General features: G+C 42.0%; 1 protein-coding gene across 1 annotated transcript; it reads right to left on the bottom strand.

Annotated features, from left to right (window-relative positions):
- Positions 1–22: 22 nt before the first annotated feature.
- ISM2 (isthmin 2) lies at positions 23–27,462 on the bottom strand. The gene is made up of 6 exons (XM_074289891.1): positions 26,794–27,462; positions 10,288–10,536; positions 5,943–6,294; positions 4,066–4,206; positions 3,489–3,566; positions 23–662 (listed from the first exon to the last, which is right to left on the bottom strand). The coding sequence occupies exons 1-6, from the start codon at positions 27,343–27,345 to the stop codon at positions 145–147; spliced, it is 1,890 nt and encodes a 629-aa protein (XP_074145992.1). The 5' UTR covers positions 27,346–27,462; the 3' UTR covers positions 23–144.
- Positions 27,463–27,803: the final 341 nt, after the last annotated feature.

Genomic DNA, 27,803 nt, shown 5'->3' with positions numbered 1-27,803 from the left:
TTATGAGGTGTTCTTACCCTGCCCTTTTCCAGATATTCCTAGGGAGCAGCCAACAGGACCCCACTCACTGCTCTGGCCCAGCCACCAGAGACAAAGCCAAGCCTCCATTCCATTCTCCACATTTGGGCCTCCCTGATCCTTTGGTTAATACTCTCTGGCCTCCTGCAACTGGGCCAGGTATTCCTCCTCAGGTGGGTTGTCAGCACAGGCTCGCCCGTTGTTTGGGGGCCGCGCCACATGATAGCGGCTCCAGTCCCCTTTGCACAGGATCCAAGGCAGTGTGTCCACCTTGAAGTGCAGCTCTGGGGAGAAGTCTGTGCTGATGAGGTCCGGGGCACCAGCCCCCTTACCACGAGTCAGGAGCCGGCTGCCCTCATCATAGCAGCAGTGCTGGGCAGCCAGCGTGGTACTGTCCAAAGAGAGGAGGGAGCGCAGGCAGAAGCGGGCAGTCGGCTGATAGACGTCCAGGTGTTCCTTGGGACCGCTTGCATCCCTCCAGCGGAAGCTTCTACCTTGTTGCTCATCTGGAAGGCTCACAGCACTGTACACGGCCTCCAGAGGGTAAGCACAGGGGCAGCTGGGCAGGTCGGTCAGCATCTTGCTCATGTATTTAGCCAGGAAGTCACTCTTGCAGTTCAGCCACTTTTCACAGCTATCTACATCTACGTCAAGGGAAGGAAGGGAATCCAGATTGACTACTTAGCATAGTCAATATTCAATGGTGGTCAAGAAAAAATGAATGAGTAAGTAGGATACAACCATTCCCTTCTTTTCCTGTTCAAAGCATCCAGTAATATTGTGAACTTGACAATGAGAGCTTACCTTTGTAAAAATTTCTAAGCCCTAAAAAGGCCTTTTTCCCTAATTGCTGTCTGAGTGACTCTGGGAGTGGAATTGGTTTAAGAGGTCAAAAGGGCAAACTCTAGTGGGAAACACTCCTTTCTCCTCACCCTGCTCCTCAAACTCCTCAGGAGGAAGGGGGCCATACAAAGCTCCTGGAGCTGGAGCTAGAGCTAGGGAAAGACTATCCTTCCTCTCAGGATCATCATAGCAACGTGGCCCCTTTAGGGAAAGTTACAGAGACAGCATGAACCTCCACAGGTTATCTGCCCAGTTTATTTTACCTGGAGCATTACTGTCATCACTCTAATCAAGCAGTCCAGGCTTGAATACCTCCAACATCAGGGAGCATATTAACTTGCATTCATTTTTTAGTAGCTCTAATTATTTGGAAGGGAGACTAGATTTGATGCCTGCACTGGGAATTTCATATATTTATGTATATACACACACACACACACACACACACACACACACACTATACATATACCTTAGGAAGTATCCCCCACAAAAAAAGGAATATATATACATATATCCCCCCCATACACACACAAAAAAAGGAATTCTGGGAGAGAAGGAGGTGCCATATCCCACACAGCCAGTCATTAAAAGAGCTAAGGTTCAATCTCACTTTGGCCACTTTACTTTTGTGATAGAGATAAAATCTCTGGGCTTAGTTTCCTAATCTAACAAATGGGACCAGGCCCTGTTGACTTCCCTACTGAATTGGGTTGAGGATTACATAACTCAGAGGATCACAGAGCTGGGGATCAAAGCCATCAGATACAACCTGCTTATTTTACAGATGAGGAAACTGAGGCTCAGGGAAAAAAATTAACTCCCACAGATAGCAAGCATCAGAGTCAAATTTTGAACCCAAATTCTCTAGTCTCAGAAAACTCCTTGAAAAATTGTTGTTCATCCTTCATTTTCAAAGAGAACCAATGACATCAGGAAGGTGATGTCCTAACTTACAAGTAAATTGTCAAGTAAAAGTGCAAAGTGAAAATGGCTTTAGATGAGGCAGAGCTGTGCAGAGTTAATAGCCTCACTTTCCCCTCCAGAATCATTGTAATCAAGTGACAAGATGACTGTGATAGATACAGTGGAAGACACTGTTCCTGTTAAATTATGGTCTTTTTCAGGTCTCAGTTTGTTCAAGGCAATGCCCAGTCAGTTGTTAAAGATCAGGAAAGAATTAAGGCATAAGATGGTCAAGAATCAATCTGGGAGGGGAACTTCTCACCTTGGAAAGAACAAAGTGTGGCAATCCATTAACTATCTCACTGTCCTTGTAATTCAGGGTGCTTTCCTTTTTCTTTCTTTTTTTTTTAACTAAGTCAATACAAGTAAAGGTCATATATTTGAAATTTGCTGATAATATCTATTAGCAGACAGCACCATCTCCCCACCTCTCAAGTCACTAAGTGTTCCCTAAAATAACATCTGGCACCTCAAGGCAAGAATGACTTTGCCCTCGGATACAAAGGAGGAGATTGAGCGTCTCAGAGGATCAGTTTGTAGTCCCCTCATCCCTTTTCACTTGATCATACAGAATTCTGTTAGGCTTCCCCTTACTTGGTTAGCTGGGTAGGAAGAGTAATGAATGGTTAACCTGAGACTCTTAGTTCTTTCTTCAAGGGAAGAAAAAACTTAGTAGAATGAGAAATGTCTGGCTTAGAAAGCCAGGTATGGCCACATATTCTATTAATTAGGGCTGCTGTAGATAGGATGGATTGCCTGAAAAACAACTGTGTTTGGTCACTGGTACAGAAGATCATAAGAAAAGTCTGTCAGATGGTATGTGATTCATGCTTTTGATAAAGGGTTGGACCAAATAACATTTAAGTTCAAAGAATCAGATTTACAGCCGGAAGAGACCTCAAAAACTAGCTAGTTTATATCTCTGTTTTAAGGAGGAAACTGAAGCTCAGAGAGTTTAAATAATGTGTCCATAAAGAGAGATAATAAGTCTCTATTTGCCTGCCCCCAGTCCAAGGTTCTACTCACTATTCCATGCTGCCTCTGAAGAGGTGAGAGCCAACATTACTGTTTAGTAATATCTGATTCTTTGTGACCCTGTATGGGATTTTCTTGGAAAAGATATTAGAATGATTTGCCATTTCCTTCACAACTAAATTAAGGCAAATGGAGGTTAAGTGACTTGCCTGGAGTCAAACAGCTAATGAGTAGTAGAGACTGGATTAGAACTTGGGTTTTCCTTACTCCAGGCTCACTGCTCTCTCCACTGAACTATCTAGTTGCCTTCAAGAACACTGTCTCTAAAACCTGATATCTGTGTGACCTTAAGTCATATAACTTCTCTGTGCCTCAGTTTCCTCATCTGTAAAGCAATGATAATAATCTCATAGGGTTATGCAAGTAAAGTGTTTAAACTTTAAAATGCTATATAAATGTGAATTACTTCTCCTATTCCCAGACTGGGAAGAAGTATAACTCCAAGGGTCTTTGTGACCAGCCCAAGCCTTATCAGAGAGGACTGCTACATTATTATTTGAGTGAGGAGAGCGATTTCTTATCCATGTGAAGTTTCACAGTTAAATGATTCTATCCCTATCCCTCCATTCCCTGCCCCATCCCTACCACCATCCCAATTCCCCAAGCTCCAGGCTAAACTCTGTACTGACCTGAGCCAAGCATTTGAGTGTCATTGTGCACTTCAGGCAACCAATCCTCACTGGGAAAGCCCATTTTGCTTTCTGTTCCTTTAAAAAGAATGAAAATCAGTACAAAGCAGTGACTCTCTCCACCCCAAGTCCCCCATACTTTCAAGTCCTTAACCCTATTCCTCAACATTGAAGACACAGTGAGTTGGAGAGGCAAACTTTGGGACTGGAGTCAGGGAATGAATAACACTGAAACTATACCTGAAAGCTAACAGTCAGTGGTGTATAATCTGAGTAGTTTAGGTAGGATCTTTTGCTATTTCCACAGATCACTGGGAAGGTCAATGGGACTCAGTCTAAGCCTAGGAATCCTTGAACCTAATACGGGATTGTTTTCCTTCTCTAACACATCCTCATGCCCCCAAACCATTACTTACTGCCATTTAAACACAGAACAGCTATGTGGTACAAATCACTTAACCCCAATTGCCTCACAAAATAATAATAATAATAAACACAGAACACTCAATTCTCTAGGACATTTAGCTCCTAAGCTCATCCATACCAACTTCAGCCTTTATAGGACCCACACTCTCACCAGGGCATCGAGGCAATTCACACATTCGAGACTCTGTGGCTGTGCAGGCGTAGCCACAGGAGCGGGTCCTTTTCTGGGTACCGCTGCTGCAGGTGACACTGCAAGAGGACCAGGGGCTCCATTCTTCTTCCACCTCATAATCTAAGAACAGAAAAAGAAGAATATGAGAGACCCAGCTGAGATAAGGGCTAGACTAAGCAAGCAGCTGCTTAGGACATGAAGGCAAGAATGGGGAAAGAGAGACACTTTGTAGTATTTTTAAAAAAATAAATGCACATAAAACAACTGTTTGGAATCTATACATATATTGTATTTAATTTATACTTTAACATATTTAACATGTATTGGTCAACCTGCCATCTGGGGGGTGGGGAAGGAGGGGAAAAATTAGAAAAGGTTTGGCAATTGTCAATCCTGTAAAATTACCCATGCATATATCTTGTAAATAAAAACTACTAAATAAATAAATGCACATATTCTCAATGCCAGAAAATTCTATTCTCCATGCATGTAGGTATTTTATTTTGAGATAAGCTGTATATATTATAGTAAAGATTTGAAATCCTTTGTAAAATAATATTTTTTCATTATAACTAAGCTTCCTACAAATGCAATTGGCTGGGGTCCACAGAGGTCTTGTCCCAGGCTCTCTTATGAGAACCCTATATCATTCATATCTTGAATGAAGCTAGTCAGCAGCTCTGTCTGGCACATATAGTAGTGGATGCCTAATACAGAAAATGGATGATGGATGGTTCTAAATTCACTTGTTCAGTTAATTAGGTAAATTTGAAGGTCTAGAAAATTTTCCTGCTTACCTGCTCAAAGATAAGATCTCATTGGTCACATATGGACTCCACTAACTGTAATCTTCTTAAAAGTAGGAATTGTTTTTTTCTTTATATCTCTCGCCCTTAGCATTGTGCCTGGCAGAGGAAGTCTTTAATAAATGCCTGTTTACTGATTGATTCTGGTCCTACCTTTGCCAATGACTTCATGGCCTTGAACAAATTACTCCCTTTGGATAGGAAGCTCACCACCAGAAGGTCAGCCAACAGTTGAAGGTTTTATTTTTTTAGCCTTTGCAGCTCTTAAAGAGAGAGGCCACCTCTAGTGCCAGTTGCCTCCTACTCCCCTCATGGTGTAGAGCAGTGGGATCAAACTTGAATTCAAACAGGGTCCTCTGCTAAGGATCTGTGCAGACACATACTGATTCAGTTTTAAAGTATAATATTATATGTTTCATTGTATTTTTATTTATTTTGTTAGCTATTTCCCAATTACATTTTAATTCAGTTTGGGGTCCCACTCAGAAGCATCGTGCGGCCCTTGGATCCAGTTTTGACACTGATGGTGTTGGGGATAGAGAGTCGGCGATCAAGCCCCACCTCTGACACACATGGCAGTGTGACCCTGGTCAAGTCATTTAATATTTCAATACTCTAGATAACTCTCTAAGATAGTAAGATGTAGAGAAGGTTCCAGGAAGTTATTTCATCCAGAAGTTCTTGATAACTGGTCTGTTCCCTTTCTCTTACTCTTGATACTATCTGCCATGGGACAGAGGTCCTTTGATCTGGCTTGGTGGAAAGATTATAGAACCAGATTCATGTAATTCAATTCCCTCATTTTACAAAAAAGGAAACTGCCAAGTCAGGTTAAGTGACTTCCCTAAGATCCCACAGATCATAGATTCATGTGAAATCAATAATCATTTCATCAAATGAATTATTATTATTATTATTATTTTATGCCCAACCACATGAAGAGGTTTCTCTCCAGCTCTGTCATTTTCCTATGACACTATGCTCTCTCTCCTGGCCCTCGCTCCCCCTCTTGTAACGCGATCCACAGCCCCCAGCGCCCCGTGTACTCACCATAGTTATATTTCTCCATGAAATCCCAGGTCTTTGGTGTTGGCCATCTCTGATTCCAGCTGCTTCCCACTCCACTCAGCATGGGTTCTTCGTCTTCCTCCTCTTCCTCCTCGTATTCTGTGGCATAGTCTTCCTCACTGTCCTCCTTTCCCTCTTCCTCTCTGAGGGCTTTCCCCTCAGGCTGGGGCCCAGATCCTCCCTCCTCACCCTCTGTGTAGCCCCAGAACAGAGGCCAGAAGAGCTCTTTGGCAGGGAGCCAGCTGGGGGAGCCCAAGGACCAGTAATCACTGGTTTCTGTCAACAAGTCCATCTCCATCTCAGCCTGCAGGTCATCTACCACCTCAATGGTCACCTGGGTGGGGGGGATGCCAGGTTGGGCAGTCAGGGAGATCTCAGCAGCAAAACTGCCACTTCTGTCCACAACAACAGCAATGGTATAGTACTTTACAGTTTACAAAACACTTTCAGACACAGAATCTCATTTGCACCTCACAGAGACCCCAAAAGAAGGCAAGATTCCTGCAGGATCACAGATTTTGAGCTTAGAATGTCACCTAGTTCAATCCTTTCATTTTCCAAATGAGGAGACTTCAGCCGAGAAAGGATTGCCTAGAATGATGCTTGGAAGATTTTTTTCCCCATTGTTGTGTGTGTGTGTGTGTGTGTGTGTGTTTACACTGACTCCCTTATGTCCTCCAGAATCAAATAATCCTCTTTGGCATTCAAAGCCTGAGCACCTTCCTATCTTTCCACTCTTGTTGCACCTTACTCCTCACTACCTGTTCTCCAATGCCCTGGCTTCCCAGCTGTTCCATGAACAAGACACTGGGGGCCATCATCCCTCATACCTGGAATGCTCTCCTTCCATTCTACCTAGTGAGCTTTCCTGGCTCCCGTTAAGTCCCAAATAAAATCACATCATCTCCAGAAAGCTTCTTCCAACCCTTCTTAACTCTAGCTCCTTCCCTCTTTAATTATTTCCTATTTGTTCTATATGTAATGTGTTTGCATATATGTCTTTGTGTGTTGTCTCTCTTGTCCTTTAGATTGTGAACTCCTAGAAAACAGGCGCTGCCTTTTCTCTTTCTTTGTATCCCCAGCATTTAACACAGTACCTGACACACATTAGGAGCTAAATAAATGCTTGTTGATCGAATGATCTGAAATTTCACTGGTGTAAGATCCTCGGGATGAAGGCACTCCTTCTACCACTGAATACAGGCAATTTTGACAACTCAAGAGTGTTTGAGAATTACCTAGAGGTGAGAGTTGAACCTAATTCTTCCTGACTCAAACATCAATTCTTTATTCACTAAGCCATGCTGCCTCTCTGCCTGGCAGTAGTAAGTGGCAGTTAGAATTTGAACTCATTTTCTGTAGCTCTAAATCTGGCATTCTTTCTACTTTAGCAACTTGCTTTCTTCAAAATTATTGTGGTGAAAATAAAAGGAAGAAAGTGCATATTAATGAGATATTATCAATCAAGGTAATATTATTATTTTTCTCCCTGGAGTATGGTATATTCAGGGGGTTACCAGTGCACAGTTAGCTTCTCTTTCTTCTCGAAGGCTCAGTTTCCTCATCTGCAAAAAAACATGTCCCATCTTGGACACCTACTGACTATATGACCCTGGGAAAGACACAGAATCTCTGTCTTCCCTAGTTCCCTCATTTGTAAAATGCAAGATAATACTCCTACCTCCCAGAGTGATTGTGAGAATCCCAACTAGTGTGAATGATGAATCCTGGGAAGTGGTTTATTATTTGAAGTGTATTATTTGATTTTCACTGCATATTTTCATTGGACTGAAACCAATGACCATATTTTGACATAATTGCAAATGTGAAAAGTGTGAATTCCACAACATCTGACTCTTCACAGGATTGTTATTTTCACTAATTAGAACCTAGCTGTCCAATCTGTAAACTACTATATAAATGCTAGCTCTGACTATTATTATCATGCCTTAAAAACAGCTCTCTGTGAAGCTTAAAGTGCTAGGCAAATGTAATTTGATATTACTATTCCCATTTTACGAATGGGGAAATTGATGTTCATAGTTAGCCTTAACTAAGATCATATAGCTGCTTGGTAGTTGAGCCAGGATTAGAACCCAGGCATCCTGAACTAAGCCTGGTGCTTTTCCATCTCACCTCCCTCTTCTCAGTCCCAGCAAGAGGGAACAAGGAGCAGAGAAAGGGGAACAAATGGCAGGTTTCCCTTTAACCTTTAAAGGTGAGGGGTAGGGAGAGTTTTCAGCCTCACTGCTTTTATCTAACCCCTAGGGCTTGGGAAATAATGAACCTTCTCAGGGCAAATGGGGAATGCCTTAATGTTTCATCTGTTGGGAGCGCAGTCCAGGATAAAGGCCAACACAATCTAACTGAAATAGCCTGAGTCTGGGAGACAGCTGGGGTTCTAGTTACAACCCTGCCACTAACAAACTGTGTGACCTAGAGAAAAACACTGCTGCTCTGGGCCAACATTCCCTCCTCTGCAAAATACAGATTCTAATACTGCCGGCTCCTCCTCTCTTAGGGGCCATAATTATAAGGGAAAAAAAGGAGATTCCCCGACTTTAGGGACCTCAGAGATCATCTAGTCAAACCCATTTATTTTACAAATCAGAAAGGGAAGTAGGTGGTTAAACCAGGATTCAAACCCAGGCTTCTAACTTCCCATCTAGTTTTCTTTCTGTCTACTGTGCTAATGAAGGGATTATAAAAGTAATGGACAGCAATAATATTATGATGCAGTATAATATGATATTTGACATTTATAACATACATAGTAAAATACAGTTACAATTATATGTGGTTGTATATGTATATTATGACAATTATAGTACAGCATAATCTGGAATAATAATATTATATAAATGTATTATGTTATTAAATTATTTTATTATTATTATTATATTAGGCTGTGGGATTTTTGCCTACCATTTCTAGAAGCACTGATCAAAGAGTTGAAATTTGGAAGAAACTTTAGATATCCTATCCCTTTCATCGTAATGCATGGATAGTGCAGCTTCTGGGGTTTTCAGGTCATGGTTAGGAATTAACCAAAATTAGAATCTACTTTATCTAAGTCACTCTCCCCTTGATGTTCTTCCTCGTGTCAAGATCTAGCCAACCCAAAAAGAGCTAAATGCACAAGCCACACTTCCTAAACCTTTCTCCCTGCCAGCCATGCTGAGTGTGGGACTGATGGGGAAACAAAGTCTGCATTCTTCTCCATGCAGCATGCACTGGAATTGACACTTCCTTTATTCTTTCTCCACATTCACCTTTGCAAAACCTTATGTTCCAAATTTTTCTCCCTCTCCTCCCACTTCCCCAAGATAGCAAGCAATCCAGCATAGGTTAAATACGTGCAATTCTTCTAAACATATTTCCATATTCTGAACACTGCCTTTCTAAAGGAAAATAAAAGAAACAGAACCTGTCTGGGCCTTTACTCTGGGACTGGAAGAACTAAGGATTCACAGGGTTTTCTGTTCCTCTACAGTCTTCCTTACTTGTGACAGTAAATAGGAGCTAGTAAACACTTTGGAATAAAAATTAAAAATGGCCCCAAACTGTTCAGTTCCCAAGTTTTCCCAATTTAAGGAACAAATTACATTTTCAAGTGTTTATAGTTTGAGGCAGACCTGAGTAGTAACATGAGTACTGGATTTGGAGTCAGGAGACCTGGGTTTTAGTCTTGGGTCCCAACTAGTCTTGTGACCCTAGGAAGTCAATCAACATCTCTAAGCCTCAATTTCCTCAACTCTAAAGTGGGTATAGTAAAAATGGGATTACTTATCTGATATGAATGTTGTGAAAAAAAGCCTTTTGCAAAACTTAACGTATCATATATATGTGAATTATTATAACATTCTTTATTCTTGAATAAAACTCATTTGTATGGAACATACAGGGAGAGGACCCGAGCCTCCATTTCTAGAAACACTGATCATAAGGATGAAATTTGAAAAGAATTTTTAAGATTCCACTCTTTTCTCTGGAGTTTTATTACCCTCAAAGCTCTGAGGTAGCTATTTGAATGATGACACTGGGGTCTATATCACAGGATATGGTCTAAGGTACCTTAGAGGTCACTGACTCAAGACTCTTATTTTACAGATGAGGACTTTGAGACCCTGGGAAATGAAGGACCCATCCAAGGTTGCACAGGTGATAGTCAGGATTCAAGATTTGGAGTCATGGCCCCTAGTTTACAAACCCACAAACCCAACGCTTCTTCCTTTCTGTGTCCTAAATGAGTTCAGTTTCTCCCCTATTTTACCGCATTCTCTTAGACCTCCATTCCATTCTCTGACCCACCTTCTCAGATACTCACCTGGATGTTGGGATTTTGAGCACTGAGATCTACATCAGCCAATCCTGGAAGGCTCTGCAGTTCCAATAGGAAGGGAGAAGCTTCCTGTGTAGTAGGGGGTTCAACATCCCTTGGGCCTTGATGGGTTGGGGTCACAAACTGGGATATACCACGGCGATTATGTTGTCGTAGCCCAGCTCGGTTCCTGGTCTGGGAGGACAATGGCACTTCCTCTTCCGGGGGTAACATGGGACTAGGTGAGGTAGGAACCTGAAGGAATGAAGGATCCAGGAAGAGGATCAAGAACTCTTCCTAAAGAGCAGAGGTCTTAATAAAGTCAGTGATGGCTGGCCAAAGTGGTGATAAAAGCACTAGATTTGAAATAAGGAGGTCAAAATTCTAATCCTAGCCCCTACTATTAGTGCATTAGATGATTGGGGTAATTTCTATAATGCCGTTGAGCCTTGGTTTCCCTGCCTGTAAAAATGGGGATATGTATCTACTTTGAAGGATTTCTGTGAGAACTAAATCAAATAATGAATGTGAAAAAGCTTTGAAAATTGTAAGGAGCTGTATTAGAGAAAGGGATAATGATTTTCAGAATTCACTCATATATATGTATTACGTATATAATATATATCTGTATGTATATAAGCGTAGATATAGAAAAACAGATGGATGGATATGTATATACACACACATATATCCATCCATCCATCTATCATCTATCTATATGTATAGCCATTGTGCTAAATGGAAAAGGTAAAAATGATACTACCCTTGACTTCAAGATGTTATTCTAATCTCAGTAGTAAGTTTTCTGAGGCAGTAGACATGCACAGTGCCTTGACATATAATAGAAACTCTTCTACGTCTCCTTTTAGTGACAAATTAATCAATCAGCCACAGAATATTAGATTTGGGAAAAGGGTTTAAGGTTTATCTAGTCTGACACAGATGAAGATATTAAGGGTCAGTGAGATAGGAGGACTTGCTCAGGGTCACACAGTGACACAGTCTTAACTAGAACCCAGGCATATTGCTCCCTGTCCAGTATCCTTTCCACTACACCATTATTTTTACTTCCAAAAGATCACAACCAATTTGTTCCTCTGTTCTCACTAGGAGTTCTCAGAACTGCTGAGGAGGAAGAGGATTTGAGAAAGGGTACAAGGAGATGGGATGGCTGAGTAGCTCTCAGTGCTATTCATTGTCTGATCCTTGGAATCAGTACCTTCCTAAACACAGCTACTCATCACAGCCACCAGCACCCCTAGAGTGAACTGTCCATAGCTGCTCCTCAGTTTACTGTGTATACAAAATGAGTATTTGAAGTAGAAGAAACTGAACCCCAGAGCTATTTAGCTTGTTGGACAAGGTGAATAATTATGGGAGGAGACAAGCTAGGTTAGGAACTTTTTATTTTTTTCCCCTCTTTTCCCCAATATTTACTCTATCCTATCTCTTTCCTCCCTACCCCAATCCTATTTTGATCCTCTCCATTCCCATCCCTCCATCACCATTCTATTCCAACAGCCTCCATCTCATCCCCTTTACCCAGCACATCACAACAGCTCTTTCCTTCCCATCCTATTCCATCTTTCTCGATCCCTCCCATACCAATCCATCTCTCTTCCCTTCTCCAATACCCAATTCTCTCTTTCTACATTCCCATTCCATTTTTTCTTTTTCCCTATATCTTCATCCTTTCTTCTCCTTTCCATACCTCTATCCCATCTCTTTTCTCTCTCCCACAAAACTATCCCTTCTCTTCCTTGTTCTCCCTTATCTTCTCTTTTATCATCTTCTCCTATTTCTCTTTTCTTTTCTTTTTTTTTTTTTTTTTTTTTTTTTTTTGAGGCTGGGGTTAAGTGACTTGCCCAGGGTCACACAGCTAGGAAGTGTTAAGTGTCTGAGACCAGATTTGAACTCGGGTCCTCCTGAATTCAGGGCTGGTGCTCTATCCACTGCGCCACCTAGCTGCCCCAATCTTCTCCTATTTCTCTTCTCACTCACATACCACAGAAGCATCAAATCTCAGAGGGACCTGGATCATCTAGAATAAGCAATACTCACTATCAGAAAAAGAATCTTAGCTGATTTCTTCTCTAATTCCCCCTTTTTAATCCTTGGCATTCTGTCATTTTACCTGAACACTTCATAGTTGTTGGGTGTTGTCTTCTTCATAATTTCTGATATTAATTCCCCAGTTCTTATCCCTACTTCCCCATCGAATGCCACCTTATTTTTGTTATTTCAAGACATTTATCTATTCGTCAGACTAGTTCCAAGGCATTTCTATCCAGAAACTTCACAGGGAGTCCATATAAACAATAATAGTTAGCAGTTCTCCACTGATCCTTATAATATGCGAAGTAGGTGCTAATATCATCCCCATTGTACGTGAAAGAGATCAAGTGGCTTGCTGAGAATCACCCAGCTAGTAAGTCACTGTGGTAGGATCCAAATTCAAGTGTTCCTGACTCCATATCAACACTCTATCGTTGTGCTACCTAGCTGACTCAAAATAACATGATAATGGCACAGTTTATCAGAGCTCTAGCGAGAAGATAAAACTTAAAATGACTCCTTGAAATTTTGTGTGACCCTTACGTCTGGACTATTACAACAAGCTTGCTGCTAGGTCTATCTGCCTCAAGTCTCTCCCCACTTCATTCAGCCCTTAAAGTGAATTTCCTAAGGCACAAGTCTGACCATAACCACCCCCTTCTCCCTTATTCAGTAGACTTCAATGGTTCTCCATCACCCCCAAAAATGTAAAGGGAACTAAGTCTTGGCATGAAACTGGATGGGGCAGAGTATGGAATAGTGAGGAATTCAGGATGACTCCTACGTTGCAACCCTATGGCTCTGGGAGGATGATGTTGCCTTCTACAATGACAGATATGGTAAATGAGGAAAATTTTGGGGGGAAAGAGAATGAATTGAGATTTAGGCATATTGAGTTTAAGATATTTACTGGACATTCAGAGTAAGATGTTCAACAGGTCTTTGAAGATCAGCAAAGAATTTGGCACAGAATAGGCAGATGTGAGAATCATCAGCACAGAGATGGAAATTAAATCCAAGTGAGCCGATGAGATCACCAAATGAAGTAATATAGAGGGAAAAGAGAGAAGGACTCAGGGCTGAACCATGAGGATCACCTGAGTTTAGAGGGTATGATCTGGAAAAGGGCCATGAAAAAAAGATGGCGAAGGAATTTTCAGATGTCTTATATCACCCTTTCTTCCTTCATCCTATCTCATATAAAGAAGTGGTCATTTCTTGCCAAAGTTCCCCTCAGCTATATGTACAAGGGATCCAATTCCACCATGTCTTTTCCGGCAATTGTCCTTTCTATCATCCCTACTCCTTCACTATTTTCAATCTCTCCCTATATCAGGGCTGCCCCAATCTCTTATCTTCAAAAAATGCTCACTTGAGCCATCCATCTTTGAGGTATCATGCCTTATCTCTCCTCCATTTTGTGGTTAAACTCTTCGAGAAAGTTGGCCAAAACAGGTGTGTCTGTTTCCTCTCCACTCACTGTCCAGCTCAAATCTGTTAACAGTGTTTCTGACCCTCTTTACTTTTTTCCTATATATTATTTATCTGGGTTATCATATCAGTTTCCTTGTGTAATGTTCTCGTTTGGTTTTCTGGAGGTCTTGGAGCAGCCTTCTTTTCAGCAGAGTAATCACCATGAGAATAGCCAGGTGTTAAAGTCCAAATCCTTTGTTATCTCCTTCACAATCTAGTTTCCTTGCCTGGAGCCCAGCTAGCTTTCTTGGAGGCCTTCCAGAGTCTTGGTTTCACTGGAGAAGCTAAGGAGGACAGGCCTGCCACCACAGTGGTGTGAGATGAAGTGAATGAATCTCTCTCGGTCCCCCAGGAGAGCCCCCAGGAGCCTGACCGAAGATGGGATGAATCTCTCTCCTTGGCTCAGAGAACTTGAGCTCCTGCCCCCAGTCCTTTGTCTTCTCTGGTTGAGGCTCCCAGTTTATATGCTCTACATTGAATATAAACCAATCATTATATCACTAGGAAACCATTATTTGTTGTAGGAGTAAATCAATCATACTGAACTTAGAGAACTATTAAGCATCATGTTAAACTAGATAACCTTTGTCTCATCAATTCCACTGAGTTAACACCTTGTAAGAATCCTTGTTTCAGAGTTCTGGCCCATAACATCTATGGATTCAATTATTCTCTTCATGATAATGATTCTCAAATCTGTTTCCTAATCTCCAGATTCACATCTTCAAGTAATAACTGGATATCTTGAACAGTGTGTCCCATAGACATCTTAAACTTAACATGTCCAAAGTTAAATCTGTTACCCCCCCAATCTTCTTCTTACAAACTTCCTTATTCCTGTCAGAGGAACCACCATCCTCCCAGTTATTCAGGCTTACACAATGCCTTCCTTGATTCCTCATGCTCTCTAACCACCCTCATATCAACTTTGTTGCTAAGTTCTACTGATTTTACTTTTGTAACATTCCACATATGTATGTATATATGTGTGTATGTGTGTGTTATATATATATATATATATGTATATATATAAATGTGCATCTATATATACACATATAGCATAGTATATATCTTAAGACAATGCTATCATCTTGATTCAAGCCCTTTATCATTTCATACTTTAACCCTTGCAGTAGTCTGCTGGTTGGATTGCCTACCTTAAGTCTTTCCTCTTTTCAGGCCATCCTCCCCACTCACCTGTCAAATTGATTTTCCTAAAGTATAGATTTTATTGTGTCATCCAAATCCAAAAAAAATAAGGATCAAACGTAAATTCTCTATGTGGCATTTGAAACCCTTAGTAACATGGCTCCCTCCTGCCTCATAATAATATTGTTAAATTAAATAATATTAAAGAATATTGCTCTACTAGAAACTGGAAGTTGAATGGATGTCCATCAGTTGGAGAATGGTTGGGTAAATTGTGGTATATGAAGGTTATGGAATATTATTGCTCTGTAAGAAATGACCAGCAGGAGGAATACAGAGAGGTTTGGAGAGACTTACATCAACTGATGCTGAGTGAAATGAGCAGAACCAGAAGATCGCTGTACACTTCAACAACAGTACTGTATGAGGATGTATTCTGATGGAAGTGGATATCTTCAACATAAAGAAGATCCAACTCACTTCCAGTTGATCAATGATGGACAGAAACAACTACACCCAGAGAAGGAACACTGGGAAGTGAATGTAAATTGTTAGCACTACTGTCTATCTACCCAGGTTACTTATACCTTCGGAAGCTAATAATTAATGTGCAACAAGAAAATGGTATTTACACACGTATATTGTATCTAGGTTATATTGTAACACATGTAAAATGTATGGGATTACCTACCATGGGGGGGGGAGTGGAAGGAGGGAGGGGATAATTTGGAAAAATGAATAAAAAATAAAATTAAAAAAAAAAAGAATATTGCTCTATCAGAAATTACAAAATGGATACTTTCAAAAAATCTAAGAAGATTAAATGAAATAATATAGAATAAAATGAGTAAAAAAAAATGAAAGAAAAGAGGCATTTTTTTAAATGCAGAGAAAAAAGGCAAGTCAAAAAGAAGCACAGACAAGGACAGCTTTGAAAGTTACATATTGAATTTAATATATACTATAAAAGGAAAATCAGGCTGAATTTAGTAGAAACATGAACTTATTTTTTCTGCTCTATTATGAATATAAAGCTGTCCATTTTATTTGGTGTTTGTTAAGTTTTGAATAGTGTCACCATGTTAAGACTTCAGTGCTTCCCAGCATGTGTTTCCAGTGAATCCCAGCAGAGGTCTCTCTACTTCCCTCAGGAACAGCCTTTCACAGGCGTAATCTCAACTCCAGTTAAAAGAATTTGGGGAAATTCTTCTCTCCAGTCAGTTGGGCCCAGGGCCAGAAGGCTTCCCTCCCATAGCAACATAAGGTGCATTTTTTCAGTATTTCTATTCCCTGAATAAGGACCTGCATAAATAAGCCTGTAAGTTGCTAGCGTGCTCTTACCTGTGTGAATAGCTTAAGCCCACAGATGATACAAGGTTACTTACTTGCAAGGGTGCAGACTCTTAGAGACCCAGGTGAAGAGGAAGACACCGTCCTTCAGGGAAATGCCCTCTGGCCTTTTCACTGGCTCTGACCGCTCTGGGCGTTGCTGTCCAATGCTCAGGGACACTTGGGTGCACTCATACCTTGATGGGTAGGGAAGTGACCCTCTTCCCACGTTATTGATGGGGCTTTGAGAGCAGTAGGGGCACAGAAAGGCAGTACCAGGCTCTCATGCCCTTAGAAAGCAACAGTCCGTGCCTTGAATCTCCTTCCTGCCCCTTCCATAAAAACCAGAAGATTAATAACCTGTGATCCAGTCACTCCTCACTGAGCCTTCGATGTAACTTCATGTTTCTCCCTAACTCAAAGAAATCTAAGAATCTCCTCTCTGAGAAAGTTTTGCCTACAGCTGGAAGAACCTCCGACCGACCAGAACCCCACTATGTACACATTAGGACATGTATCCTATCACACAGGTGCTCATTCATGGATTCACCGGCTCGTTTGTGGTGACGGATGCTTTTGCAATTCCTTTCGAGGATACAAAGGGAAATCCAAGATGAAGAAATTCCTTCTGTTGACGTAATTTGGCACCCTCTTGGAAACTTGTAGTGCCTAGATCTGTGATGTATTAGGTGATTTACACAAGATGCTCAGCCAATTAAGTGTCAGTGTTGGGGGCTGGATCTGGCTTCAGGTCTTCTTGGCTTGGAGGGCAACGCCAATACATTCTCAACATTTTTTAACTCTACTGAATTTTAGATGACATCACATGGGAAAGGTAGCATGGTTTAGTGGATACAGAGCTTTTGTCATTCTTCATCCTTCCTTTCTGAAAAGGATCAATAACGTCACAGATAATGTCTTAAATTACTGGTGCGTTGGATTTAAGCAAGGCAGAATTGCACAGCCTCACTGGTTCCTCCTTTCAGTCTTTCAAATCCAGAGACAAGATAAAAATCAAGATGTCTGGTGAAGGCCTGGGACGCAGTGGATGATCTTGGCATCTCTGATGTCTGTCCAAGCTCTAAGCAATACTCACTGTACCTGCTCCGGCCGCCTTTGCGGCCTCTGGACAGACTTTTCTCTTCTACCCCTTTCTCCAGGGGAACTCTTCAAGCTTGGGATAGATAGCTCTCTAACTTGTCGGTGGAGGGGGTGGTTTGTACCCAAGCAAGAAGGCCTTGGTTTCAACTCTGGTCTGACTCATACTGATTGTGTGACCCTCAAACAAATCCCTCGAGGCAGCTCCTTAAGGAGTCAGCTGGCAGAGGAGTTTCCTTACGGAGAATTCTCTTTATTAGAGAAATTATAGGTCTCCCCAAAAATGATTGTGTAAATGTATAGAAGACTCCCACATTCATTCACCTAAATGCATCCAAACTCACTCACCCACACAGTTATACAGCTCTATATTTGGCTTGATGTGTGCGTATGATAATCTGTGGTGAAGAGCCTCACATATATCCTCTCCTGCTTGGAGCCTGGCTTGAATCACCCCACCCCTAGGCCACATGTTCCCAGTTAATATTGTGTAAGCACGTTAGCCATAATCTTTAATGCATTAAGTGAGCAGAGTTGTTGTTAACTTATTCCAGCCTTAACCCTCTCATTAGCCCCACTTCCACTCACTTCTGCTTTAGGAACTATGAACTTGGCATAGGGGGGCCCAACAACCCCAACTGCTAAACCAACACTCCCAGGCATCCTCCCCTCCCCTCCCCCTGTTCTTGAGCAACTCTGACTCCTCCCTTCCTCTCCACTCCAACTTCTCCCTAGGCTGTTGCCCAAATTGACAGAAGCTAGTGAGGGAAGAAGAAAGGCCTCAAATTCTAGGGGCCTAGCAGATGCCCCCTGGAATCCAACGGGATTCAAATACTTCTTCCCTAAGATCAGGCTTCCTAGGGGTCTGGGCAATTACAGCTGACTAAGGTAGGGGGTAGGAAAAGCAAAGCTCAGTTCAGATTTCACCCTCAATACCAGGACTGGCATCTGGGATCCTAATTTTGCCTCCTGGTCCCCACCCCAGAAAAAGGAGTTCTCCCTTACAGTCATACATTGACAGACAGCATGGGAGAGCACTGAGCCTGCAATTGGGAAGGTCTCTTACTCAGACACTTATTATGTCACTTTACCTCTGTCTGCCTCCATTTCCTCATCTGTGAAATGGGGACAATAATAATATCTATCTTTCAGGGTTGTTGTGAGGATCAAATGAGAGAATATTTGTAAAGTTCTTGTAAACCTTAAGCCATTATATAAGTCCTAGCTATAATATAAGGTTTTTGTAAACCTTAAAGCATTATATAAGTTCTAGCTATAATATAGATGTGTTTTTATATATATACATATATATATATATATAAGTCTTAGCTATGTTATATGATATATAATATAATATAATAGTCCTGGCTAATACTGGAATGGATTCCCATTTCCCTCTCCAGATTATTTTACAGATAGGGAAACTAAAGCAAACAGTGTTCGGTGACTTGCCCAGGGTCACGCAGCTAGTAAATCTCTGAGGCCACTTTTAAACTCAGATCTTCCTGACTGCAGATTCAAGACTCTATCCAATGTAGCTGTCCAACTTACATATACCTTGTATATGTATCGTCCTTACAACAAATCTTTGTAAAGAATCATAAATACAATGATCCCCATCTCGCTTTGTTCCTCACAATAATTCTGTATAACAGCACATATTATACTCATCCCCATATTGCAGATGAGGAAGCGGGGTCAGATTCAATTTAATTCAATTAAGAAAACTTTCTTGAGGAAAGCAGATAAATAGCATGTTGCCTATGCTACTTACTACTCCTGTGACTTAAATATGTCACTTTGCTGCTCTGGATTTCAATTTCTTCATCGGGAATATATGGGGGTTAAATTAGATTATCTCTGCAACCATTCTGACCAAGAGATTTATCCATGGTCACACAGCTCATAAGAAGCCAAGGTAGCATTCAAACACAGGTCTGATTCTAAATCCTATGTTGTCCCCCTTACACCATGCTGCATCCCCACAGTTATGTGGTTCATCAAATAAAGCACTAGACTTGGAGTCAGAAAGACTGATTTGAATTCAGCTTCAGATACTTCCCAGCTGTGTGATGCTGGACAAGCTACTTAAATTCTGTTTGCCTCAGTTTTCTCAACTAAAAAATGGGGATGATGGGCAGCCAGATGGCGTAGTGGATAGAGCACTGGTGCTAGAGTCAGGAGGACCTCAGTTCAAATCCAGCACTTCCTAGCTGTGTGACCCTGGGCAAGTCACTTAACCCCAATTGTCTTGCCAAAAAAAATGAAATAAAGAAATGCCTTAGAAAAAACCATTACATTAAAGCATGGGGATAATAACTGCACTTACTTCACAAGTAATGTGAGGAATAAATGTAATTAATAATAATAAATTAAATCATACCTGGATCAATTAGAAAAGGAAATAGAGGAAATAGCAAAACACTTCAGTATCTTTATCAAGAAAAGAGCATTTATAAAGACTAAATAATAATCGCTCTTAACAATGGAACAAAGTCAATCTATGATTGTATTTGATTTCAGAAGATGAAATAATCTTCTGAAAAGTCTAAAGCTGCTGAAGCATTCAGCTGAGAAGGAGAAAGGAGTAGAAAGACTCAGAATGAAGTCATTTCAGCTAGAAGCTTAGAGACCAAAGGTACTTAGATAAAAGGATGGAACAGGAATCTTGTATTTCTATCTGTTCAGCAAAAATGCTGCCATCTACTTTGGGGACAGGAGCTCTTTTAGAGGGTAGGTAAGACAGTGATAAGAACACAGGATCTGGAGTCAGAAAGACCTTTGGCCTCAGACACTTTCTAACTATGTGACCCTGAGCAAGTTATTTAAACTCTGATAATATTGTACCTACTTTAAGGATTGCTATGAAAAACAAATGAGACAATATTTGAAAAGTGTTTACTTACCACAGTATCTGGCACATAGTAAGTACTTTGTAAATATTTGTAGTGATAATAACAACAATAGTCATTATTATTAGACTATGTATATGTTACCTCTATCTAGCAAAGTATTAGCTAATGGGGAAGAAGATGGTTAGCTGATCTAAACTCTTCAAATGCCAGAAACAGAATCAAAACAACCTCAGGCTCCTTTAGACAGGCTCACAGAAGTCAGTCCAATTCTCTACCGTTAGCTTACCATCCTGGACAGATTCATCGTATTATTAATTTTTATTTATTATATATGTGTATATATATATATATATATATATATATATATATATATATATATATATATATATATTTCTACAGTGAACATAGCTTTACACTAGGCCAATTCCTTTAGATGATCCAGGATAGCTGGTTCTAATATTTCACAATCCTCCTCATCAATCAATAATATCAACAATCAATAAACGTTTGTTAAGTTTTATTATATACCAGATATTGTGCTAAGTACTAGGGATACCAAGAGGCAAAAGACAGACTCTGACTTCCAGGAGCTTACAGTGGAAGGGTGGGCACAACATGGATACAAATATAGGAAAGAAGGCTATAGGATAAGCAGGAAATAACCAAAAGAGGAAAAGAGCCAGAGTTAAAAGGTTGTAGGGAAGGCTTTCTATACAAGATAGATTTTTAGTTGAGTCTTAAAGGAAGTCAGGGAGGTCACAGACAGAATGAAGAAGGGAGAGCATTCCAAGGCATGAGGGATGGCCAGAGAAAATGCCTGGAGTCGAGACGGAATGTCTCTTTTGTGGAACAGCCAGGAGCTCCACTGGATCAGAGTACTTCTTGGGGAGTAAAGTGAAAGATCCGTCTCTGCCTTCAAGAACTTACAACACAGTGAGAGAAATAAAACAAATTAAGGGCATGCAAAAGAATAATAGTCTGAGGGAGTATATAGTACTTTCACAGTAAGTACTCCAAGAACTCAGAGAAGAGTTCACTGGGGGCCATTCTGTCCAGGGAAAGCCTCACAAGGGAGGTGTAACATGAGCTTTGCTTTGAAGGATAGATAAGTTTCAGCTGGGTTCAGAGAAAGGTGGATGAGCAAAGGCATGTTCTTTTGGCCAAATCACTTTGCCCGCCTGCCCTTCTTTCCTCATCTGTAAACGGAGAGGCCAGGACCAAATGGCTTTGAGTTCCTTTCCAACGCTGTCCCTATGAGCTTAAATTTTGCTGGCTCTGAGATGACTCGGTGAGTGACTCGTGGCCAGGCTTGGGGGAAAACGCAAGAAGATTCAGATGTGAAGGCCATGATTAAATGCTGATATCTTGGGGGAGGGGGGGAAGAACAGCGGACTCCCAAACTATTACTTGTACACTCAGGTCTTCTGAATAATGATAGTCTATTATGAAGACTGCCTTAATGTGGAGGACTTCCTTAAAATTTCCTATTGGCTTTCAGAATACAGAATAATTAGACTAGCTTTATATAGTTTACTTTGAACAATTCAAAGTCTGTTTTTTCATCTTTAAAATAGAGATAGCACCTGTGTCCTGCCTACTTCATTCCACAGAACTACTGTTAAGATCAAAATTTTTCACAGCATCTGGCTAGCTCTTCTTTGAACACATTATATCCTATCTTCTATCAAGCTCACTTGTGTATTTATAATGTTTCTCATCCAGAAGCCCTCAAACTCCTTGAGGATAGGAAATGTGCCCTTTTTTGTCTTTTGTGTAAGGAGCACAAAGATTTTAATCGCTAATACAAAAATCGGACAAAGGTTGTCAGCATCCCCAATTTCATTTGAACTGCTTTAGCTTTGCTCCTGAGATGATTTGTATAGTAAGAAAATCTGCCTGCTCCTCCCACTTGAGACACACCCTTGGGGGAGAGGCTGAATAGCAGATGTATTCCAGCAAATGTCAATGGAATGGGGGGAGGAGAAGTAGAGGGAACGGGTGGAACAGAAAAAGTTGCACAGAAGCCAAAGCTCAGAAGGTGAGAGCAGCTCAGCAGATATCCAGCAGAGAGCTGCGTGACTGCAAGAATGGAACCCCAGAGGATGTTCCCATCCCAAAGCAAGCTTTGGAGCTCATGACCTCACCGGTGAACACTGGGGCCCAGTAGTGTCAGAGGTACAAATTGCCCGAGCTATGCATATCTCTGGCCACAAGGATACTTTACCCATGTGCATTCTACCAACCAATAAACACAAGTTTTCTAAGAACCTGCTATGTGTCACATTCAGTGCTCTATGTGTCTGGTCATATTTATTTCCATACTACCATGAAACCTTGGGAGGGTTCCTCCTTGTGCACAGGGATTTTTCTCGTTACTTGGTTTATTTGGTTTAATTGTTATTGATTGGGAATTGTCCTTGAAGAAATCAGGACAGGCTTTGTGGCAAAAGAGGTTGGTATTGTAAATGTATGGAAGCACGGGAGTGCAGGAGATGTTTGGGAGACTGAGTAGTACAATTTGGCTGGAGTGTAAATGACACAAAAGCAATTAGTTATTTTTTCCACATCTTGACTTTCCCCATCTAGGTTTCCATATTGACATAAGAAAGGGTTGTTTGAAGAGTTTTGTAGAAACTGCAGATGACACACAAAGGCCAGCAGAAGACACAGAAAGAGTTTACAAACTCAGAAATGAATAAATATAAGTATGGCATGGCATAATATCAACATATCTTATATTTTTATCTTATCATATTTTATATTAACATCATTTTATCATATATTTATGCATCATCATATTTTTTAAAATTTTATCATATTTTCTCTTAATACCACATTAATCCAGACTTCTCTGCTGTGAAGGAAGGGCCAAAAACTTTTATGTGAATTTTCTAGATTTCCATGAGTGAGAGGGAGTGGAGGGGACATCATGTTACAGAAGGGATAACTGTCATGTGCAATAATGGTGGAAAGGAAAGATAGTGCCAAAGTGGAGTGCCTTAAACATCACTTGAGTTTTATTTGCTAGAAACCAATTAAGATTTCTGGGCAGAGAAATGACTAAAAACAAGAAAGCATTTGTATAGTGCCAGGTTCTATGCTAAGCACTTTACAAATATTTCCTCATTTGATTCTCATAACAACCCTGAGAGCTATTATTATCCCCTTTAGGAGCTATTATTATCCCCTGGGACTAATAGAGATGACGTGCTTTGCCCAAGGTCACAAAGCTAAAGCATATCTGAGGCTAGATTTGAACTCAGGTTTTCCTGTGCTCTAGCCCTGTACTATACATCTACTTTCAACTAGATGACCAGATCTATGCATAAGAAGGATTATTCTGATCATTGTGTGAAGGATAGACTGGAGAGGGAAGAGAGGAAAGACAGGCAGAATTATTCATATTATTAAATTATTTCAGGTGCTTGATATTCAATTAACAAACATTCATCAAGGACTTACTATGATGAGGGTCTGTCGAAGGAAAGGAGTAGTAATTAGAATTGAGAAGAGGGATTATAGAAATGAGAGCTGTTTATGAGGTGTTAAAGAGATTTTGTATCTGCTTGGTTATGAAAGGTGAGAGAGAAGGAAGACTATATTGTGCTTTATCTCCCCAAGGAAATTCTAAATTCCTCGAGAGCAGGAATTAACAGTTCCAAGCCCCTCACAGTGCCCAGTGGCAAATGATAAAATAGTAGATGTTCAAAAACTTTTACTAATTAAGTCACCAACAAGCAGTCCACAAATATGAATAGGATACTCATCTCCTATGCAACATTGGTATTCATTGATACCCGAAGAGCGCCTAAAACCTAGGATAGGTGCCAGAGGAAGGAGGGACAGAAGATCAATTTATGCTGAGTAGAAACAAATGCTAATGAATTCATTTTTACTACCAGTGCCATCTCCCATACAGAAGACCCAACTCATACAAAAACAAAAATTTCAGTTTTAAGATTCTACTCTTGGTTATTGGACACCATCTACCAGAAAGGTTGTTGTGAGGATTAAATGAGATATTTCCAAAGTGCTTAGCAAACTAGTTGGTAAATTATCCAGTCATTTTCAGGTGTTTGACTCTCTTTGGGGTTTTCTCGGCAAAGACACTGAAGTGATTTCCCATTTCCTTTTCCAGATCATTTTACAGATGAGGAAACTGAGGCAAACAGAGAGAAGTGATTTGCCCAGGGTCACACAGCTAGGAAGTATCTGAGAGCAGATTTGAATTTAGGTAGATGAGTCTTCTTGACTCTAGGGCCAGCACTCTATTCTCTTTGCTCTGGCTGCCTGAGCCTGGCACACAGTAGATGCTTAATAGATATTTGTTTCAAACTCCTCCTCCCATATTCCCTTCCATAGCTGTTAGCTCAACTCCCTGCTTCCTCTGACTTCTGTGAGTCACAACTGCCTTTATGCCTCCCCAAAACTTGGTTTAAGTTTATAATAGAGAAGCAAAGGGAAGGATTTCTCTACATATGGATTGGATAATTTCTTCAGGAAATTCCCATCATGCCAGGCTACTAGGCAGAATTTCCAAGAGTCCAGTTCTCAAATTTGAACTCTCTCCATTCTGGAGAGACAGAGACAAAGTTAGACAAGAGATACTAAGGGAAGTGAGTTCAAGAGAATATAAGAAAACATCATAGAAATTGCAAACTGGAAAGGATCATAAATCCCATCTGTATAAAGGATCATCTTAACTCTACCTGAAAGTATCTGGTGATATCTGGCGATAGTGGGAAACTCACAACTTCTCAAGGTAGTCCAGTCCAATTTTGTTTAATTGGTTTTGTGTTGTTTTTTTTTTTCACTACAGTGGGAATCTGCCCACATATACCACTGTCCCTACCTTTGTCTTTCCTTATCTAAATACATTTGTTTTCTTTTCTTTTCTTTTTTGCTGAGGCAATTGGGGTTAAGTGACTTGCCCAGGGTCACACAGCTGGGAAGTGTTAAGTGACTGAGACCAGATTTGAACTCAGGTCCTCCTGACTTCAGGGCTGGTGCTCTATCCGCTGGGCCACCTAGCGACCCCCTTCTTTCTTTTTAAAAACATTTTATTTTTCCAAATATATGAAAAGGGGGCAGCTTTCAGGAAAAAAGAAAAAAAAAAAGACAAATATATGAAAAGATAGTTTTCAGCATTCACTTCTGCAAAATCTTGCGCCCTAAATGTTTCTCCTCTTTTACCTCTCTCCCACAAGACAGCAAGCAATTCAATATAGGTGAAACTTGTGCAATTCTTCTAAAAGAATATTTCCTTCATGCTGGGCAAGAAAAATCAGATGAAAAGACAAAAAAAAAAAAAAAAATGAGGAGAAAGAAAATACCAAGTAAACAACAACAACGACAAAAAGTGAAAATATTCTCCTTTGATCCACATTCAATCTTCATAGTTCAGTCTCTGGGTGCAAATGACACCTTCCATCCCAAGTCTATTGGGAATTGCCTTGAGCCACCTCATTGCCGAATAAAACCAAGTCCATTATAGTGGGTCATCATATAACGTTGATACTGGTACACCAGTTTTCCTGATAGGACGTCTTAGTGCGGTACAGGAGAAAGAGTACATCGATTGTGGCATTGGAGGATCTGCCTCTGACACTTTCTACCTGTGTGACCTTAACCTCCCTGAGCCCGTTTTATCATTTGTAAAAAGAGAGGGTCACACTAGTTGACCTCTGAGGTTCCTGAACCATGCAGTGCATTTTTCTCTCCGAACTGGGGGATCGTTTGTTATTCAGTTCCTAGTCTAATAGACTTGTACTTGACCTAAGGAACACGATTCATGTTTCCATCACAAACCGGCTTATTATTTGCTGGCAAATCCCGGGACTTCCCTAAGAAGGAGACTGTAGGCTAAAGATTCAGTCTATCTGGACTTCAGAAAGTACAAATGCCCTCTTCAATTCATTTCATTTTACAAGCATCTATTAAGAGTTCCACTGTGCGCAAAGCGCTGGGTAGGCCTACAAGAACTTACGGAAGGCACGCCTACATAGACAAAGTAGCACGTGCCCCCTTTCAGAGGGGACTACTGATTTGGGGTTACTTTTAAGAATTCATCTTCGTCTGGGCTCCAGTTAATTTTTCCCCCAGCCAGCTCTGTGGCTGAGGGAATAATTCACACGGCACGAGGACCTGGTTTCGCTACTAAAATGAAGCAGAAGTTCTTAGCCGTCTGGCCAAAGACCCTCCGCTCGCTCTGTCCCGTGTTGGGGACTCTCCGGGGAGGAGCACACCGTGCATGGGAGCACTGGGGAGCCCAGGGGCCCGGAATCTCGGCCCCCTTTTTTGGAGGGCAGAGATTCACCGGTCTTCCCTGGCCACCTGCTACCTGCCGCCAGTGCCCAGGCTCCCTCGCCCTCGCCGAGGCGGGGTCAGCTTGCTGCCACCCAGCTCCCCGGACGGCGGGCATGGCCCGGGCACCTGGGGGGGAGCTGAGCAGGGGCCGGGCCGCCCGAGCCGCGGGCGAGTGGGCGGGCAGAGCACGCTCCCGAGTTCCCCCACCTGGCCCCCGCCCCGTAGGGGTGTCGCGCCGCGCTCTCACCTCTGCTGGCTCGGAGCGGCTGCCGTCCCGGGGCCCCGGGGGGCCGGATTCGGGTCCTCGGAGCTTTCCCAGGGGCAGAGCCCTCCCGGCAGGGAGCAGCTGCGAGAGCAGGACAAAGCGGAGGAGGAGTCCAGTTTTCCCGAGGAGCCGAGGCATCGTCTCCTCCACTCTCCCCGGCGCCTCACTGCTTCTCGCTCGGCTCACTCGAGTCTGCCCCCCCTCCTCCTCCACCGCTTTCCACTCCCCTCCCTCATTGCGGGGGAGGGGGTGGAAAAGATTGGACCAGTGCTGGCGAAGGAGGGCGGGCGGAGAGAGTCCCTCTTCCTTCGGCCTTCTCCGGGGGGCGCGGGAGGGCGGTGCGGGAAGGGAGGAGAGCCGGGGGGTCGGGGAGGAAGAAGGGTGCGTGCGTGTTACACGCTTCTGCACGGAATAATGCGGGCTCTGCCCAGGGGCACGGGAGCCTGCCCGTGCGTGCGTGCGAGGGTGACCATCCCGGTTCGTGCACGTGCGTGCCTCTTCCGGACTCGGGCCGGCCAGTTTCTCGACCCGCATCTCTCCTTGGACCTCTCTACCCCCGCAGGTAGCCCTCGGGTTTCTCAAGTCCCCGGGCTCCTCTGGCCAGCAGCCCCAGCCGGCGGACCTCAAGTCCCGCGGGTAGCTCGCTCCTCTCCACTAATCCTCCTGCCCCAGGGAGGGACGTGAGCATAGGCTGTTTTAACCGCCACTAAGCGGACTCTTAGCTCGGGGGTCTCCTACAGTGGGAGACATGCAGTTCTGTGAGGTACAGGCAAAACCCTACAAGAGGTCAGAGGGGACCTGGCGGCTCCCGGGGACTTCGGCAGGAACAGGACCCTGGTGATGAAAAACTTGTTGCTCTGTTGAAACGCATTCGGGTTGTTCTGCATAAAGAAGCTTAAGGGAGTGGGGGGCTTGCTTTCTTGCACCACTGAAATTATAGATTTGGTGCTGCTCCTAAGTTTCATACCATCACTGCCCCACACGTGGACTTG

Source organism: Sminthopsis crassicaudata, chromosome 2, assembly GCF_048593235.1.
Source record: "Sminthopsis crassicaudata isolate SCR6 chromosome 2, ASM4859323v1, whole genome shotgun sequence".
Taxonomy (NCBI): domain Eukaryota; kingdom Metazoa; phylum Chordata; class Mammalia; order Dasyuromorphia; family Dasyuridae; genus Sminthopsis; species Sminthopsis crassicaudata.
Note: the sequence above shows the minus strand (reverse complement) of the source record. Positions and strands in the feature narration are given on the sequence as shown.